The following is a 19,460-nucleotide window of genomic DNA, read 5'->3' as shown; positions in this document are numbered from 1 at the left end:
ATAAGTCCTATATGTAATATAGGATCTGAAAGCACTATTACGACTCAACTTGTATGGGTGCCACAGAGTTTGGCTCTCTTCCTACTGCTATTGAAGAGCTAATAAGAGAAGATCATGTCTTGTTATACGAACAGTATTGTTAGTATGGTAAGGTTACCTAGTTATATTTCACCAACCAGATGAAGCTGGAAATGTTTTAAGTATATACCTGCTTTTTGAGACTATAAGTCTGGACAAGCAAACACAAGTTTAGCTAAATACCAGTAAGACAATCTACAGTTTTGTCCAAATGAACATCTTGGCTCAGGATGGCCCTAATGATAGCTCTAGGCAGGGATGCCATACTAAAAAAGCTTCACGTCATTGACTTTGGGATAATTCATAACTCATGGATCCTACTGGAACAGCAGGGGAAAGCTATAGCTGGAGTGTGGGATATCTTACCTACATTCACTATTTGATAGAAAATGCATAAACAGGATGTTAAAAAGTTGAGATTTTAGTGTAAAGTAACACCAATACTCTATTCTGGTTAACAAGTCTAATTAAGGCTGGTTTTGAGCTACATGATGTTATATAGCTTGGCTCAGAACACTGTAGGAACCATCTTCTCAGGATGAAATGTGTCAGGCTGATCTGACTATGAAAGGAGGAAGCACACAGGGTCTTGTAGCATTTCCCAAGAAATTATGCATACTCATACTATTTTTGGCAGGCTAGGATCTCCACAGACTACCTTGCAAGTCAATAAATTGTTGCCAACATCCAACCAGCTAGGAAGTACATGCAGTACACACCAATTTTTTATTTGTTAAACATGGTAACAAACTATATACATAATGAATACTTTTACACAGAATTAAGATGTAGTTTTTTAAAAAAGTTCTACTCTAACAATTAAATCTTCACTATTTCATAGTGAAGTAATATGAATGTAGGCTTGATATTATTTGAGAAGATATGCTTATGTTTTACATAGGCATGCACATCCACACAAAAATACCTCCAGTAAATTATAAATTATGCTTTGGAAGTTTTATACCATGATTCTTTTCACAGAAAGATATTTACTGTATTAATATGTTAGTACTTATGGTATCCCATATTTACAGCACTTGACCATTATTTTATTTATTGTTGTTAAAATATTTATATATCACTTATTTGAAAAGCTAAAGCAGTTTATACATTAGTAAAATAAATAAAAACTAGATTAAAAACAAAATAACAAAAAGAATTTATTGAAAACAAAATGCAATATTATGGAATTATGATAGGCTAAAAATATATAAAAAGGTGAGTTTTAAAACATTTAAGATATTAATATTGGGCCTGATGTAACATTGAATGAAATGTCCATTTTTAAAGTGTTATATTTGAAAATGCTGCTATTTTTACCAATTACAATTTAAAATTAAACAGCTTGCTTTTTTTATTAGGGTGTATTTGTTCAGCTTATAAAATTAACAAGAAAACTTTAATGAAGTAGTTGTAGTTTTTAAGAAAATGAATGAGATTATCAGAGGTTTTAATAGGTCCTGACATAAATATTCACAAAATTTACCTGTATAAGGATTTTTTTTCAAATTTACATTAATATAATAAGGTAAAGGTAAATGTTCCCCTCGCACATATGTTCCCGATTCTAGGGGACGGTGCTCATCTCTGTTTCAAAGCTGAAGAGCAAGCACTGTCTGAAGACGTCTCTATGGTCATGTGGCTGGCATGCCTAAATGTCAAAGGCACACAGAACGTTGTTACCTTCCCACCAAAGGTGGTCCTCATTTTTCTATTTGCATCTTTACGTGCTTTTGAACTGCTAAGTTGGCAGAAGCTGGGACAAGTAATGGGAGCTCACCCCGTTACGCGGCACTAGGGATTCGAACTACTGAACTGCCGACCTTTCGATCGACAAGCTCAGCGTCTTAGTCATTGAGCTACCGCGTCCCTGTATTAATATAGTAGACAGCCTTAAAGCTTAATGTACTGTATTATGCTTAGAAAACAGATGCTACTGAATTAGAAGGCTGGTTATATCAGGAAAAAGAAAGAAAGATTATCCAGCTTTGAAGCTACAACCAGAAAGAAACCATAGGTTAGAAATTTAAGGCTATGTTGGCCAGTGGCATAGGCTTAATACCATAAGTGATTGTGAACTAGAAACCAAATAAGGTGATTAAATTATAATTTGCTTTTTCAAGAAAAAGGGAACTACACTGCCAATTCTCCATTGATTAGAAATAAAACCCAACACATGGTTTTGGAAATTATTGTGTTATTTTAACATTCAGTATCTTGAAATTACATATAGCATAAAGCTACGTGTTTCAGACTTTATTTAAAAAGTATGTGTGCATCAGGGCTGAAGATAGATAAGCTTTTCTGTTCTTGTGCTGCTCTCTTTATACCAATGGCATAGTAAGAACAATACCAAAAATGTTCATTATACACTATATGAAAAAGATGGAAAAAATAAGCATTTTGCATTCTTGCCAGAGGGGGGCATCCCATTAGCAGCAGATTTTTAATTGTGTGAAAATAGTATGGTTTGCAAGAATCTATCTTTAGCAACATTTTCTACCAGGATAAGATATAGCATTCATTATGTCATAAGTAATTTCTGATTAGCTGTATCTTGTAACTATTTCTGCCTGTCTCAGGTGTATCTTATTAAAGGTTCCAAGTCATCGTTATATATTCACAGAATATTTCTAAAGCTACGGCAATGCTTGCTGAGGATTTAGAAACTGTGATATGCTTGCATTCAAGTCATCAGACCTATTAAGAAACAATGAGACTTTCCAGTAAACTCTGCAATTAACTTGAACAAGAAAATGCAGAATCTGAATTACCATAGCCTTAGAAGCAGAAATTATATAATGCTAAAGTGCTTTCTGAATGGTGAACATCTAACTGGTAGGTTGTCAATAGCCCACAAACACTTTAATCTGTTTTGCCCCAGAAGTACATCTTGCACTATCAGTTTTTTATTGCAGCTTTTAGATTCTATGTACATCCTCCTTTATTTTTGTACAACTCAAAGCAGCATACCTTCTGCCCCCCCATCACCCCCCTCCCAAACACACAATAACCACCCTGTGAAATAGTTTGGTCAGGGACAATGAGTAGCTCAAAGTCACCCAGCTGGTTTGCACGCCTAATGGAGGGCCAGAATTTATATCTTCTGGGTTTCTGGTCTAGCACTTTGGCCACTACACCAAACTAGCTCTGTGTCTCAGATTACACCTGTTTATTTTTAGAAATATTAATATGAGATTGGAGATAATTTTGCCACCACAGAATAGATTTAGAAGTAATGTTACACTAATGAAACAAAAGTTCAGTAACCACTTGGCTTGTGAACAAGTCCTGTTGAACACTTGGATATTCATCCATAAGATTCAAGGGAAGAAAAATTCTTTTTTTTGGTTTCAATTTTATTTTACTCAAAATGGTGAATAATTGACATACAAACATACTCTTAAGCCAGGAACTTATTTTATGGTTCACTGGATACTATACCATTTATATTACATTCAAGATTAATTTAATTGAATTATTGATTCATACAGTAGAAATTGTTAAAACTGTATATTAGATATGAGCCTAACATCTTCTAAAATACATACATACTTCACAAGGCAACAAATGGATGGTTGCTTACCTGTGGGGTCCAGGAAAAAGAAAACTGAACTGGTAAGTCAATAGAACAGTCTGGTTGCTCTCTGGGATACTGTCACAGAAAAAAAAGAACATCCACAATGGTTATTCCTTACAAGAATTTTTTGCAGAAAAGCAAACAATAGATTGAAATAAATACATTACCTCTTTTTCATAAACAGAAAAGCCATTCTAATTAATTAAATTTATAATTAAATAATTAATTAAATTTATATGCCACCTGATTCCCAGCAACTTCTAAAATACTGTATAGAACATAAGGATTTTTCCAAATATTTTCCTAAATGTAGGAACATATTATTTAAAACTATTTTAGATTAAACTGTAAAGAATTTCCTTATAGTTGGATTTCTATAGCATTATTCAGAATTCATCCAATTCTAATAAAAACATATTTTACATGGTATTTTAAAGTTGCTATTTACCAGTAAGAATGAAAAATGTTTCCAATGCAAATTAAAAAAAAACTGAGTTGTCTAGCTTCACGGAAGCTATCATTCACATTCTACTACTGATTTCATTAAGTGCATGTCTGTGTGTCAGACCATCATGGCCAAAATTGTTGGCACCCCAGAAATTTTTTCAGAAAATCAAGTATTTCTCACAGAAAAGTATTGCAGTAACACATGTTTTGCTATACACATTTATTCCCTTTGTGCGTATTGGAACAAAACAAAAAAGGGAGGAAAAAAGCAAATTGGACATAATGTCACACAAAACTCCAAAAATGGGCTGGACAAAATTATTGGCACCCTTAACTTAATATTTGGTTGCACACCCTTTGGTAACCCTTTCAGTTATTTGGAAAAAAATAACTGAAATCAGCCACATTCTATAACCATCAATAAGCTTCTTACACCTCTCACCTGGAATTTTGGACCACTCTTCCTTTGCAAACTGCTCCAGGTCTCTCTTATTGGAAGGGCGCTTTTTCCCAACAGCAATTTTAAGATCTCTCCACAGGTGTGCAATGGGATTTAGATCTGGACTCATTGCTGGCCACTTCAGAACTCTCCAGCGTTTTGTTGCCATCCATTTCTGGCTTTTTGACGTATGTTTGGGATTATTGTCCTGCTGGAAGACCCAAGATCTTGGACGCAAACCCAGCTTTCTGACACTGGGCTCTACAGTACGACCCAAAATCCTTTGGTAATCCTCAGATTTCATGATGCCTTACACACAGTCAAGGCACCTAGTGCCAAAGGCAGCAAAACAACCCCAAAACATCATTGAACCTCCACCATATTTCACTGTAGGTACTTATGTTCTTTTCTTTGTAGGCCTCATTCCGTTTTCGGTAAACAGTAGAATGATGTGCTTTACCAAAAAGCTCTATCTTGGTCTCATCTGTCCACAAGATGTTTTCCCAGAAGGATTTTGGCTTACTCAAATACATTTTGGCAAACTGTAGTCTTGCTTTTTTATGTCTCTGTGTCAGCAGTGGGGTCCTCCTATGGTCTCCTGCCATAGCATTTCATTTCACTGAAATGTCGACAGATAGTTCACGCTGACACTGATGCTCCCTGAGCCTGCAGGACAGCTTGAATTTCTTTGGAACTTGTTTGGGGCTGCTTATCCACCATCCGGACTATCCTGCGTTGCAACCTTTTATCAATTTTTCTCTTCTGTCCACGCCCAGGGAGATTAGCTACAGTGCCATGGATTGCAAACTTCTTGATAATGTTGCGCACTGTGGACAAAGGGAAATCTAGATCTCTGGAGATGGACTTGTAACCTTGAGATTGTTGATATTTTTCCACAATTTTGGTTCTCAAGTCCTCAGACAGTTCTCTTCTCCTCTTTCTGTTGTCCATGCTTAGTGTGGCCCATACAGACACACAATGCAAAGACTAAGTGAACTTCTCTCCTTTTTATCTGCTTTCAGGTGTGATTTTTATATTGCCCACACCTGTTACTTGCCCCAGGTGAGTTTAAAGGAGCATCACATGCTTGGAACAATCTTATTTATCCACAATTTTGAAAGAGTGCCAATAATTTTGTCCAGCCCATTTTTGGAGTTTTGTGTGAGATTATGTCCAATTTGCTTTTTTCCCTGCCTTTTTTTGTTTTGTTCCAATACACACAAAGGAAATAAACATATGTATAGCAAAACATGTGTTAATGCAATACTTTTCTGTGAGAAATACTTGATTTTCTGGAAAACTTTCTGGGGTGCCAACAATTTCGGCCATGACTGTATGAGTGCGTACATGTGTGTGCATTCACACAAACACACAGATACATTTTCTCTCTCAAAAATTCTGTTCCAACTGATATGAATTCTGTACATTCAAATGAGCACAACAGCAGCAATAAAACAAATATGGCCAATACTAAGAGATGTATTGATTAAAATATCAATACTCTTACCTAATTCACCTTAATATAACTCATTATTAAACTCAGAACATCTGATATGTTTAGAGAAACCAAAGTTAAATATAAACACAATTTAAATCTTCCGAAATAAATCTACCCAAATCTTGGATACTTGCCAGCTACTACTTTGAATAATGTACTATTCTGCTTTGTTTTTAGTCTCCCTAACTTAATTCAGTAGTAGACCACATCCAATTGACTTTTATGGTAATGAACTTCAGTTTCTCTGTAACTTTATATCTGCCTCTAGTAATCTCCCACTGATTCTTCACACCTGCTCCTCATCTAGGTTACACTCAAATTTATTTTCATTTCTCTGGCTACTTGGTATTCAAATTTGCACTTATATTTTATTATGTATACTATGTTTTATGTTCCCTGCTGTACTTTCCATTTTAAAAACAAAAGTTTTATGGCTTGCAAAAGCTCTTATGCTTTGTTGTTATGATATTTTCAGTCAGTTGCATTAATAACTTTTGAACAAGCGACAAAATAGAAAGGGAGTGATTAAGGGAATTCATCTGAATCACAGATGAGAAGCCATATACCATTTTTTTCTTCTGCAAACTACTTTTTGGATTTGGAAAAATAAATTAAGTTACTTTAAATATCTAAATCTTGTGGAAAACAATACTATATTTAAATAAGGAATCTGTGAATTTTCAGCCTTTCATATATTAGAAAAAAATCTCAACTAAAAAAAAGTATGGCAATAAATTAGTGTGAAAACCTGTAGAAAATATGAATTTGGTAGTAGATAATTCAGCAATATAAAGGATTTATTCAATTGGAAGAATAACAGGAACATTCAATGAAATTTACTGTTTATTAAAAGTCCAATAATTATAGTTCGAAAGTACAGATCTTAAGTTATTGGTTACTAACTAATATAAATATCTTACATTTCTTCTGAATACATTAACTTATTTATCCAATATAATTACGTGTGCACGCACACACACAGACAGACAGAGTACATATGGCTCATGTGTATACCTATATATATATTATTTTACATTATTTTACATTTCTTATTGTAATTGCAAAATTTTCCATAAAAATAATTCTTAATGATAAAAATGTTGTAAGAAAATTAGTAGTTCCATGTCTTTGTAAGTTCTACTTTTAATTTAAGAATTACAATATTAACCACCATTATCAAATATGTATCCAAATATGTAACCTACATGTATATCATTCAGACATTCCAAAGATTAAAAAGTAATCATTTCTTTTAGTATCATTTCATTCTAATGTAGAATTCTATAGTATCTATTTCTTTAATACAATATTTTTAATAATCCATCCACATATTGATCATCAATTGTGTTGTAAATGTTGTACCTTGATGAACGTATCTTTTCTTTTATGTACACTGAGAGCATATGCACCAAGACAAATTCCTTGTGTGTCCAATCACACTTGGCCAATAAAAAAAAAAAAATTCTATTCTATTCTACAATATTTCAAACAAAATATCATTTAAAGTACTGCTTCATTAATTTGAAAGGTTATTTTGTCTCATTTTACTAATATTATACATATCTGAAAATGTTTTATTCTAAATATTTTTATATTTAGTTTCCCAATCTGCAAAATATGAAAACTTCCTTTTGAACACAAAATATTTCTTTATGCATATTAAAATTACATTGGCTATAAACGTTGCTAAAGTAATTGTTGGAAACAGTGTACTCCATATAAAAGGTTAGCTTCTCAGTGAAATCTGCAGTACCTAATGCTAGAAAGAAAAATGAGGTAAACATTAAAAACTTAAATGAGGGCTTCAAATATAGTGCCCCAATTCTAATCAGTGAATTCCTACTCCTGAAAAGTATGGCATGAACACAATTCCCTCACCTGCCCTTAGAGCATCATAATGTAAACTTTTTGTTACATTACAAAGTAGTTTCTTTCATTTTTCTTACAATACAGGCAATCAATGCCATAACTGTATTTATCAATTCATCACTATGGAAAGAGGGAAATAAAATTCTATGTACTCTCTTCACATTATGCATGATTTTATAAATCTCCACTAGGCTTGTGCCTGTAAACTGTGGAAGCTGGGGGAAATCAGCATAAGTTAATGGAGGAGGAAGAAGCAAACAGCAGAATTGTATCAATTTCCTTTCTAAATCCACATAAAGTTATTTGTTCCATTGAAGAAACATAAAATAAATAAGGGATTCCCTAAATTGACATTTTATAATTTTAGAATACTTTAAGACAAGACGGTATTTTAAGTTTATTGATTTCAACGAGAATTCAGTTTAACATATGCTTAAATTTCTTCTTTTGAAATCAATAGTATTTGAATGTATTTCACTTTGGCAAAATTGTCCACAAAAAAAAAATATTGCTTTTGTTTCTTTAAATAAATGTAACATATGAATGAATTGCTCAGAACATGTTACATAAATTACTTCAAATCAAATTCCCATGTCATCAAGCACACGTTTCATATATTAATTTTCTCCAGTGGCAAGTTTAAATGCCAGACACATTTTTAAAAAGGACAAACACAATTGATCCTTTCATCACTATAATCTTGTGAAACAGAGTTGATTGATGATCATGAGTTTCGACTAGATACTTGCATAATCTGTTCTTAGCAAGCTGCAACTAAAAAAACTTTCCAGCCAATATTTTCATCTTGGATAACATAAAGCAAGAATATAAAAAGAAACTGAATTTGAATGTTCTTGGTTTAAGTACTGTTTTGTAAGTACTGCCTCAAAAGGCATAGACAGCATTTTAAAACTTTATTCCATAATATTTAATTAAATGTACATAAACATATCGAATTAACTTAAAAGATTTCATTCAAGTGTTTGCTCTTCATATTACTGATTAGAAAAAAAAATGACAAATTAAGAAGACAGCTATTTCATCTGAAAAGCACTATAAAGTGCTTTCTGCAGCTGATCTAGACTACAATCTTACCCACAGTTTTGCACTTATGAACAATTATCTAAAACCAAGCCTCTGCTTTGTGAGCATGCTTAGTTAATAAGGCTATCATAAAGCTATATAACTTACTTATTTTAAAGTATTTGTAGACCACCTCTACTCAGATTCTGGGCAGTGGGAAAAAAAAACAGCTTAGCTTAACTAATGCCCCATCTCATCCCAAATTAACATCAAAGCCATAAAGCTAGCTAGCTAGCCAGCCGTTTACAGAGTCCTTGCTTAAGGGCCCTAATTGGGACTAGGGGAGGGGAGGGGCAGAAGGGTAAGGCAAAGAAGAGATTGGAGAGAAAGATATTGCAAGGCAGTAAGCTGTCTGTTGTTCTACAAATCAAGACCAATTAAATTGCACCAGCAATGGTGAAGGAAAAAGGACTACCTATAGAAACTACTTGCTTTTTTCCCCCCTTCCCTATTTCCCAATCTCTCCAGCAGAGAAGAGATTGGAGAGAAAATAACTTCTAGAAAGCTTCTATCCTCTTGTTTTTCAAATATAGAAAAGCAAACAGCTTACATTTTTGCAATCCTACCCTCTACTGTCAATCTGCTCTGAAAGGAGGAGGGAAGGAGAAAAACAACCCAGGTCAGGCATTGGCAAGTCATACTTATTGTAATAGCAATCATGTGACTGAGAGACATTACAAAGGTCATAAATGGGCCAAGAGAAGTTATTTTTTCATCACTATTTCAACTTCAATTAGTCACTGAACAAATGGTGGTTAAGGAAGGGCTTCCCATACTGATATTTACTTCAGAAGAGCTTCTCTAGATGGCCATGCCAAACTGGCAGAAGTACCTACAATAAAAAATGAAGAAGCTAAATACTTTGGGACTTTAGAATTCAAACCAACAGGCACCTACCACATAAAATCCCAGATTTAATAATTCTGAATAGTGGCAGTACCTGGAGACAGCAGATTAAAAAAGAAAGAACTGGAGAAGGTAACAAAATGCAAATGCCTTCAAATAGAAATAGAATAACTGTGGCAAAAAAGCAAAGGTAATACCAATAGTAATAGATGCTTTGGGTGCAATTCAAAAACTGGAGCATCACTTGAACATCATTGGCATTGACAAAATAACCATCAGTCAATTTAAAAAGACGGTTTTACTCAGAACTCCTTACACCCTGCAATGACATCTTTAACACCATCAAACATCAATAACCGCCTAAATCAGGTCCCTGGAAAGGACTCAATAGGTGGATACAAATGCCAAATCCAGTCTGAACACCTGGGTATCTGTGAAACGAAGTATAATAATGGATGAAGTCATGGTTCTGGTTAGAATATCTAAGTAGAGGCTGTACTTGTGGGACAAAGGTGTAAAAACCTAATGGTAGATTTGGAGCTGGGAATGCTTCTGGTTTCCAGACAGTTTTATGGTGATTTGAAGATGTAGAGGAAAATTTGGAACAAACTGCTAAGAAATCCATGCAGAAAGATAGATTGTGAATAATCAGTTGAAAGGTAGCAAGCTGCAAAGCGGTCACTATCTGGGGAATTCATGATTTACTTATTGAAATAGTGAGCCTCTCTGACAGGTTTTAAGGGATTGTTAGATAGTAAAAAGGCAAGAGTAAGTGTGATTGATAGTGAATGATGGGAAATTAAATGTTGTCATGATTATTTATTTTATGGTCCCAACAGTTCTGGCTTGTCGGCAAATGGTATCTCTTGCAGAACTTCTAATGCACCATTGTTGCTACTTTGTCATGTCTTTTTAGTCAGTCTGTATAATCTTCTTGCAGCAGTTAACCAAGTAGACCACTGTTTCTTTAGCTTTCTTGCAGAAGTACACTTGCGGTCTAATATTATTGTTATTAAATTTATTTGCTGCTCATCTGGCAATCTATGGCTGTGTGATCAACAAGGGCAGTCACTACATTGTTTTCTCCGTTTCCCCCCAGTTATCTTTGTGGGAAGAACTGCCAAGAACTGGCTGTCACCTCCATCGTTACCCAGCAATGTCTTGGCTGGAAACCATTTCCTGAGGTGTCCAGAGACCCTTTTCAATCTCTTTTCCATAATTTCTTTTCCCAACATCCATCTCCCCATTTGTCATGCAATATATCCAATATATCCCATACCTTTTCAACTCTTACTAAAATACAATCTATTTTGTAACTTGCTCTCTAAGTAAAATAATTGAGCCTTTGATAAATATTTGAAATCCGACTGAATAGAAATAGAAAAACCTAATTCTCATATCACTCTAGAATACTGCCTAGATGGGATCATTAATTCCAAAAGCTAAATCCAGAATTTCCCCTTGGTACCATTAGCTCCTTTATATTTGAAACATCTATATATTTCAATTTTGCTGAATAATTTAAATTGAAAACAAAAGCAATTCTTAAAATACAAATGATTATATATGAATATTCAGCTAATCCAGTGGTTCCCAACTAGTGTGCCGCGGCACTAAGGGGTGCCGTGAGATCTTTTGAGGGTGCCGGGAACTTTTGAGCTACGGAGATTTTAAATATCTATTTCCTTATAAGGGTGCCGGGAACTTTTGAAAGGCTTTCCAAGGGTGCCTCAAACAAGAAAAGGTTGTGCCTCAAACAAGAAAAGGTTGGGAACCACTGAGCTAATCAATAGCCATATAATCTTGTGTGTGATAGTTTCATCAAGTTATAATTTTCCCCCAACATTTTAAAAATTCTTACTTTTGAATTTAATTTCAAAGTGATTTGATGATCCCGACCAGAAGAGTCTTCAGCTTTTAACCTGATGGTACTAAAAGCAGGATCAATAAACAGAACCCTACAAGAAAGAAAACAAGTTCTGAAGTAACTCTGTTAGTAATCCACTTATATTAATTTTTTTAAATATATTAATTGAAAATCATCTATATGAGTCCTTTTTGCTGTTATAAATTTACTGCTGTTAATATGTAAGTAAACTGATTCAATCATATACTTTTTGAGTTATTTATACTATGTGTCAGAACTCATGCTGTGGAAATGATCACCATGTTTCAGTTTTCTATCACTGGAACTTTTGGCATATAAAGTATGCTTCTGTCAGCCTTTATTTCGCTACATATTACACTTCCTGGCAAAATTTTCATTCTTTTTTACAGTTACTTTTTATATACTAATCCATGAAAAAAAGTGGACCCCGCACTTGCAGGAAAATACTATGAAGTAGATATTTAGATATAGCTATATAAACATACACACACACACTACTGGTTTATATTCTTAAGCATATTTCTCACAACACTGTTTTGCCTGGAACTATAAACTAGCTTAACATATGATATTTATATTTCACAGAAAACGTTCTTTCAAACAGGTGAAATAGTCCAGAGACAGAATTATTTTTAAAATTCATTCTAGAGGTAGATATTTTACTATGCAGTACTATATGCAGTACATATTACTGCAATGCTCTCTACATGGGGCTCCCCTTGAAGGGCATCCGGAGACTGCAGTTAGTCCAGAATGCGGCTGCGCGGGTGATAGAAGGAGCCCCTCGTGGCTCCCGGGTGACACCTATCCTGCGCAGACTGCACTGGCTACCTGTGGCCTTCCGGGTGCGCTTCAAGGTGTTGGTGACCACCTTTAAAGCGCTCCATGGCATAGGGCCGGGCTATTTACGGGACCGCCTTCTGCTACCGAATACCTCTCACCGACCCGTGCGCTCTCACAGAGAGGGACTCCTCAGGGTGCCGTCAGCTAGGCAGTGCCGTCTGGCGACGCCCAGGGGAAGGGCCTTCTCTGTGGGGGCTCCCGCCCTCTGGAACGAGCTCCCCCCAGGACTTCGCCAACTCTCGGACCTTAGAACCTTCCGTCGTGAGCTTAAAACACACTTATTTAGGTGCGCAGGACTGGACTAGGTTTTTTAGATTTTTAAATTTTTGAAATTTTAAATTTTATATTGATTTTAATTGGTTTTGGTAATCAGGCTGGTTAGAATAAGTTTTTTATTTGAGTTTTAATCTGTATTTATATGTCCTTTTTATATGCCTGTTAACCGCCCTGAGTCCCTCGGGAGATAGGGCGGTATACAAATGTGATCAATAAATAAATAAATAAAAAAAAAAAAATATTTAAAATGGTAATAGCTAAAATTAGGAGAGAAAATGGCAGATAAAAGTTTTAATTGTAACCCATCAGGGTTATTTCTCTCACCTGCCTGTCCACATAACAATATTTATTTTTCCTTGTCCATTTTGGTCTGCACTAACCACATTAGTCCAGGCAGTCACTACTGAAAGTTACTAAGCTGAGATAGGTAGAAATATAAAGGCTGACTGATCATATCATAGCATATTGTACCTGCTTTTCCAAAACAGAATGATTACTGCTACAAAGTGATATACTGTACACTATCTTTGTATTTATCCTATCAGGTAGGGTATCAGAATATAAATGAACTGACCCTCTAACAATATCCTTCCTTAAAAATATTCTGACTTTCTGACAGAAATCAGGCTGAATTGGAAAGGAGTCAGATTCAATTCTTATAAGCCAAAAGTTAAGCTAGATACCAGTTCCCCTAAGTACAGAGCAAGAAGCCCAAAATACTAATATCCTAAAGTAAAGTGGGAGTTTTGCTCTAAATAATCAAATTCAGAAGAAGAGCTATAAAGTATAAATGATATTAGCTTTTATATAGTATTAAGTTTTTAAACTTTATTAAATATTGATTAGCTATAACTATTTAAAAAGCAAAACTGTAAGTACTGAAATAATCAGAGCAAAATCCAGTATACTGTATATAAATATTTTAAAAGCTGGCAGGTTAACTGTTTGGTATTTGCAGAAGATAATAAACATGAATACTTATTCCATCCCAAATTTTCTATATCTCCGATGAGGCCAGAATAATATTGTGGAGGTGGTTGAGCACACAATTCTTCTGTGTTTTTCAAAGCAAGTTCCTGTTTTTGTTTTTTTAAAAAAAGTTTATTTAGTTCATTTTTTGTGACTTGGTTCCTGTCTGTCTATCTGTCTGTCTGTCTAATCATCTACCAAATCTACCTATGAATCTTAAAATTAAAACCAGAAATATTTCTTCTTATATTCCTGTTCAGTATGACGTACATTACAACTATTCACATTACTCAGAAATAAGCTTGAAAATAATCAAAGTGAGTAGGTGCAGGTAATTGTTCATGTTCATAAATATACAACTACCTGAAAGTAAGCCCAATTCAGTTGGGTTCATTTCTCATAGATATCAATTGGCTGCAATTCTAGTCAGGACAATTTTAGACGGCTAGCAGCAAGATCTCTTGGGTAAAACAGAAAAACCTAAATTCATTAAACTGCTTTTAAACACTTGGCTAGCAACCCCTTCACATTTTAAACAGGTATTATTCCATGCATATATGCATATATATGAAGTATGTATCAGTTTAAAAAATTGTAACAGTCAAACACTCTGGCTAAAAGCACACTTTAAAAAGAAAGGAATCCATTAAATGAATGGCTGTCTTAATGGGAAGATACAAATAGAAAATTCTCAACATCAGCACAATACCTCTAGGAGTATAGTGCAGCTTTTTAATTGCACTTACTTTAAAAAAATGAAGCTAAGAAGGAATTTTGGTGACCATATTGGAGAATAAAAGATAACCTAAATAAGCTAAATAAATTAAAAGTAATCTGATAACAATCTTATAACATATATTATTATTATGTTATCATAACACTGGATTCTTTTCCTCTTATTATTCTTTTCCACTATCATCACCTATGTGCTCAAGATGGCTAAAAATAGAGAAGACTACAAAATCCAATTTCAATTCAGTTTCTAAAAGTTAATTTTTTAAAGAATTATCTGCTATAAATAGTGTTTTTTCTAGGTAATGTACTATGCAAACCACAAACTATGCAGCTTTGCAATGCTGAATTTACACTTCATTTTTTACATTCAATAGCCTTGTGCAGGACAAAACTGGCCTTTTTGTTTTAATCTTTTTTTATAAAATTAAGGTACAAAGATGTGGTTTTCATAGCACAGGGAGGTAAGGGCATATCCTTAGAAAACAATTAACATACAAAATAACAATTAAAAGATAGGCTTTTTCATGGGAGTTAAGGGACTAGTTAACATGAGCCTTACTTGTGCTCTTTATAGTCTTCTTTTAAAGGCTATATGAGTGCTACAATAAGGGAGCAATAAATCTTTAAAATAATTAATAATTTTGAAGTCATAAAATAATGGAAGGTATGAAAAAGTCTATGATAAAAATGTCAAAAGAACTATCTAAAAGGTACACTTATATCACTTTATATGCTGTATTTGCTACAAAGGATATTTTCTTGAATTCTCTGAGCAGAAAAATATTGTTATGCTTTAAAGAGAAAAGTCAAATCCTCTGTAATAATAATTGCACTCTAAACATTTTAAACAAAGTACTATTTACAGACTCAGAAAAGAGAATTAAAAAGGGAAAGCATACTGAAGCAATGAAGTTTGCTACAAATGAAATATTCTTATTTTATTTATGACATGAATGAAAATAGTTCTTGTGGAACCTGTCACCAGACTTAATTTTACTAAAGTTATTATTTCTACTTACCACTATAAAATTGGATTTTATTATTTATTATTATTTAGTTATTAAATTTATAGGCTACCTATTTTAACTCAATATAACAACAAAAGATATACCCCTATATCAGAATCATGGACTGTACATGGTAGTGCTGAAGAATGTAAATATATACATAAGCTACTAGATTCATATAGCTAACTCTTAATAAGCACACAAGGAGGAAGAAAAATGGACGTTCAATACAGGTACTCCTTGTTCTGTCTTATCAATATTGATCCTAGCCATGAAAAACTGAAGACTATTTATTATTAACAACAAAATAACTATTGCATATTGACTATTCATCATCACAATGATTTTATAACAGCTAGTTTTTCAGGAGTAGATTTATAACTATTGACTTGAAAAGTGAAATTTACGAGCAATACAGATAACTATTTCTTACAAGGATTTTACTTTAAAGCATAGGTATTAAAATTTTTAATGAAATGGATACCTTGTTCATTATAGTATTAATGATAATCAACAAATTGGTATCAGTAGTCCTCTGCAAAATTGTAACTCACCAAAATAGTCTTCAACTCTACCATGAAACTGACTAGATCTGAAGAATGTTCCAATCTCTGAAAAACAATTTTTTGTTAATGACTTCATGCAATTTCTTTTTATATTATGCTAGATATGGACTATTTTTTTTTCAACATTTAAAATGAAGTTGAAGACTCACATGAAATTAGCAGTGGCATATAGTTCAGAAGAAGGCAGATAGTTAAAGTGTCTACCTCTTTCTGGATATTGCCAGTTGAATGAATTTCACCATTACCCCACTATGTTTTGTATACACTCCTGATTAGGAAAAGTGGAGATTGAAAGCGTTCATGAAAAAAAAAAATCTGACAGGGAACTAAGAGGTTAAATGCACATCCAAGTAATTCACTAGAACAGGGGTCTCCAATACCCAGTCCATGGACCAATACCAGTCCACGGCCAGTTAGGAACCAGGCCACAGAGCTGGAGGTGAGCTGAAGGCATGTCTTCCACCTCCAGATATGCGGTGAATCTGTAGGGGTCGGGGCTGGGGCAGGATGACAGCGGGGCAGAATCTGTCTTGCCCAGTGCAAAGGTTTCCTGCCAGCTGCACTTGTAACTGGCCTGCCAGTCCTGGGCTCCGTGTCCTTCTTCTTCCTCCTGCTTTTCTGTTACCTCTTCCTCCTGCTCCTGTTTCCTCTTCCTCCTACCTTTTCTTTCTCCTTCTCTTCTTCCTCACTTTCCTCCTCTCCCCCTCCTGGCACCCCAACCAGGCTCACGCTCCCTTCATGCAACTCTCCAGATTTGCAAGCCAAATGTGTGCTAGCCCAGCTTGCAACCAAGGGCTCCCCAAAAGCCTCATTGGTGATCCCCAAGGTGTGTGTTGGGGAGGTGTTTTTTCCTCAGGTTACAAATAGGAGCGGGGAGAAGCTACTTCTCCCCTTAAGTGCTGCATCTCCAAGGGAATCGTTCTCTAGTTTGAACCTTTTCCAAGGCAACTGAGCTCCGTTATGCTTCAACTCGCGTTTCTCGCTTTTGTTTTGATACTCAGGGATACCTCATGTGTTTTGGCCACAGCTTGCCTGCTTCTTGCAGTCTGGTTTGGTGTACGTGCTTGTCTCTCTGTGTGTATGTATTTAAAAGGCTTTCACTACTTGGAAACCAAGTCTTTGCAAGCTGAGGCGGCTGTGTGTTTCGAGTTTTTTTGCAAAGCGGCACTGCTCTATGCAGAGTTGGTTCTCGTTCTCTCTTTCTCTCTCACTCCTTCCCTCCCCCCTTTTCTCAGCAATTCCTTAATGTGCTGGGTCTTTGGTTTTTCTGGAAAGCTGAGTTAGGATTCTTTCTCTTTCCTCAATTCCTTCACACTTTCTTAGAAGCAGAAAGTCATTGGTGTAATCTGGAAAGGAAACACTATGCTGAGCCATTGCAAAGTGCAGGCAGTGGTCATTCACACCTCTTTCTGCTTCCCTGGGTCTTTGAAAGAGAGTTTCCTCTGGAGCAGAAGCAGAAACCCTCTTCCCATGAAAGCTTTTTCATGTCTTTATTCTGATTTCCACACACACATACCCCAAGCAAAAGAAAGCCTTTTCTAGTGAAGGCTTCCCTGTGTTTTTATTCTGATTTTCCTCTGAAACAAAACCATCTGGTGGCAGGCCTTACGTCAGAATCCCACACTTATTTTAATCTGTGTGTGGCCCACCTATTATTTTATTTACCATTTCTGTCCATGCCTCTTTCCCGCACTGCACACTTGTCTCAGTCAGTTTTGGTAATTGCAACATCCTATCTTTGTGAAGCAGGGTTTTCTGCAGTGACAGCAATTAAAACAAGATTACAGAATAGACTGGACATAAGCAACGCACTTTGGATGTTACTATCTCCCATCACCCGCAGGTGACAGTTTAGGTCCCATCTCAGGGCTTTCCACTGATTCTGCGTTATGGTGAGCTGTATAATTATTTCATTATATATTACAATGTAATAATAATAGAAATAAAGTGCACTGTTTATTTATAAAATTTACAATAAATGTAATGTGGTTGAATCATCCTGATACCATCCCCCACTCCCATGATCCATGGAAAACTTGCCTCCCATGAAACCAGTCCCTGGTGCCAAAAAGGTTGGGGACCACAGCATTAGAGTACAAATTTATTTCCTGACAATAATTTTCTTAATATAGACAATGAAGGCTACACAGGTAGATCTAGAGATACAACAGTCAATTACCAAATGTACAAAGTTATGACAGACATCCCAAAAGCACATACGACCTTGTTTCAAAGTTATAATAGTGCTCGTGATCATTTGCCCTTATGGCTGACCACAGGAATGCTGCATCGTCCCTGCCTTCTGCCCTGATGTGACCCCTGCAGTACCTGGGCCTGCTCCCCATGTCTCCTGGAAGCAGTTGTCATTTTCAGTGTTCTGACAATTCCTTGCAGAAAATGGCAATGGCTTTCTGCCCTGATCAGCTGCCCATTAGGAGATTGAAAACCTCTCCTGGCTCTTGCTAGGCTTTGGGAAATCAGATCCTACATGCTAAGGCGGTAGCTTCAGGATAAGCTTCCCAAAACCCTATCCTTGCTTTAAACTCTTCTTTCAAGCATTTTTTGACATTTATTTCCTTATTCAATAGCAGTTCTTATTGTTCAGCATTTCCTATACATAGACATATGACTCCAGAACTGACTTTCCTCCTTCAAAGAAGTCTTCACTGCTGGATTCTCTTTGTCCCTTAGAATTAAGGTCATAATTAGTTGTGATTTTGATAAAACCCATAATCCAAGTACTATGAAACATTTCAATAAAAATCAATATAGCAGTCATGATTTTCAAATAACTGTAGATTATATCTTTTTTTAAAAAAAAAGTTTGAACGGATACCTGCTTTAAAATCAGATGATATCCATGAAGCAATTTTTTCAGATGCCAGCTACATTGAATCCTATAGAAATAAAATGTTTTCATGATTTTATATATATATATATATGTAGGTCTTGGCATATTCGGGTCTTTTCCCATGTAAGGTTCATATATATACATACATACATACATACATATATGCATACACACACACATATACATACATACATATATAACATTGGAAAGAAATTAAACATACTAGTTCATAATTATTTTTAGTACTTTGTGTCTTATATGTTAATATCAACTAGAAATTTTCTATTATATATGTTTATAAAAGGAGAAACACATCTGTATGAAGTGTTATCATACAGCATTTGTAAAACTTCTATAAAGCTTACAGCCAGTCCTCGATTTATGACCACAAATGGTACCAGAATTTTGGTCATAAGTCAAGGCACCCACATGATCAGACCCCATTTTTCAAGTTTCTGAATTGCTGAATCATGCAACAATCATGC

The 19,460-nt window shown here is 35.0% G+C and overlaps 1 protein-coding gene across 9 annotated transcripts in view; it reads right to left on the bottom strand.

The window, feature by feature from the left end:
* The window catches only part of FANCL (FA complementation group L), a 50,653-nt gene that overhangs the window by 23,567 nt on the left and 7,626 nt on the right, over positions 1 to 19,460 (bottom strand). For 2 of the 9 annotated variants that reach the window (XM_058164884.1, XM_058164888.1), the window contains 6 exons: positions 18,961 to 19,021; positions 17,790 to 17,879; positions 16,113 to 16,169; positions 13,790 to 13,923; positions 11,702 to 11,798; positions 3,665 to 3,733 (listed from right to left, as the gene is read on the bottom strand). In XM_058164884.1, the coding sequence (XP_058020867.1) occupies positions 3,665 to 3,733; positions 11,702 to 11,798; positions 13,790 to 13,923; positions 16,113 to 16,169; positions 17,790 to 17,879; positions 18,961 to 19,021 (508 nt within the window). The remainder of the gene's footprint in view (positions 1 to 3,664; positions 3,734 to 11,701; positions 11,799 to 13,789; positions 13,924 to 16,112; positions 16,170 to 17,789; positions 17,880 to 18,960; positions 19,022 to 19,460) is intronic. The other 7 variants (XM_058164886.1, XM_058164890.1, XM_058164889.1 and 4 more) reach the window with 5 other exon arrangements.

This window comes from Ahaetulla prasina, chromosome 1, assembly GCF_028640845.1.
Source record: "Ahaetulla prasina isolate Xishuangbanna chromosome 1, ASM2864084v1, whole genome shotgun sequence".
Taxonomy (NCBI): domain Eukaryota; kingdom Metazoa; phylum Chordata; class Lepidosauria; order Squamata; family Colubridae; genus Ahaetulla; species Ahaetulla prasina.
This window is presented reverse-complemented; position numbering and strand designations above follow the sequence as displayed.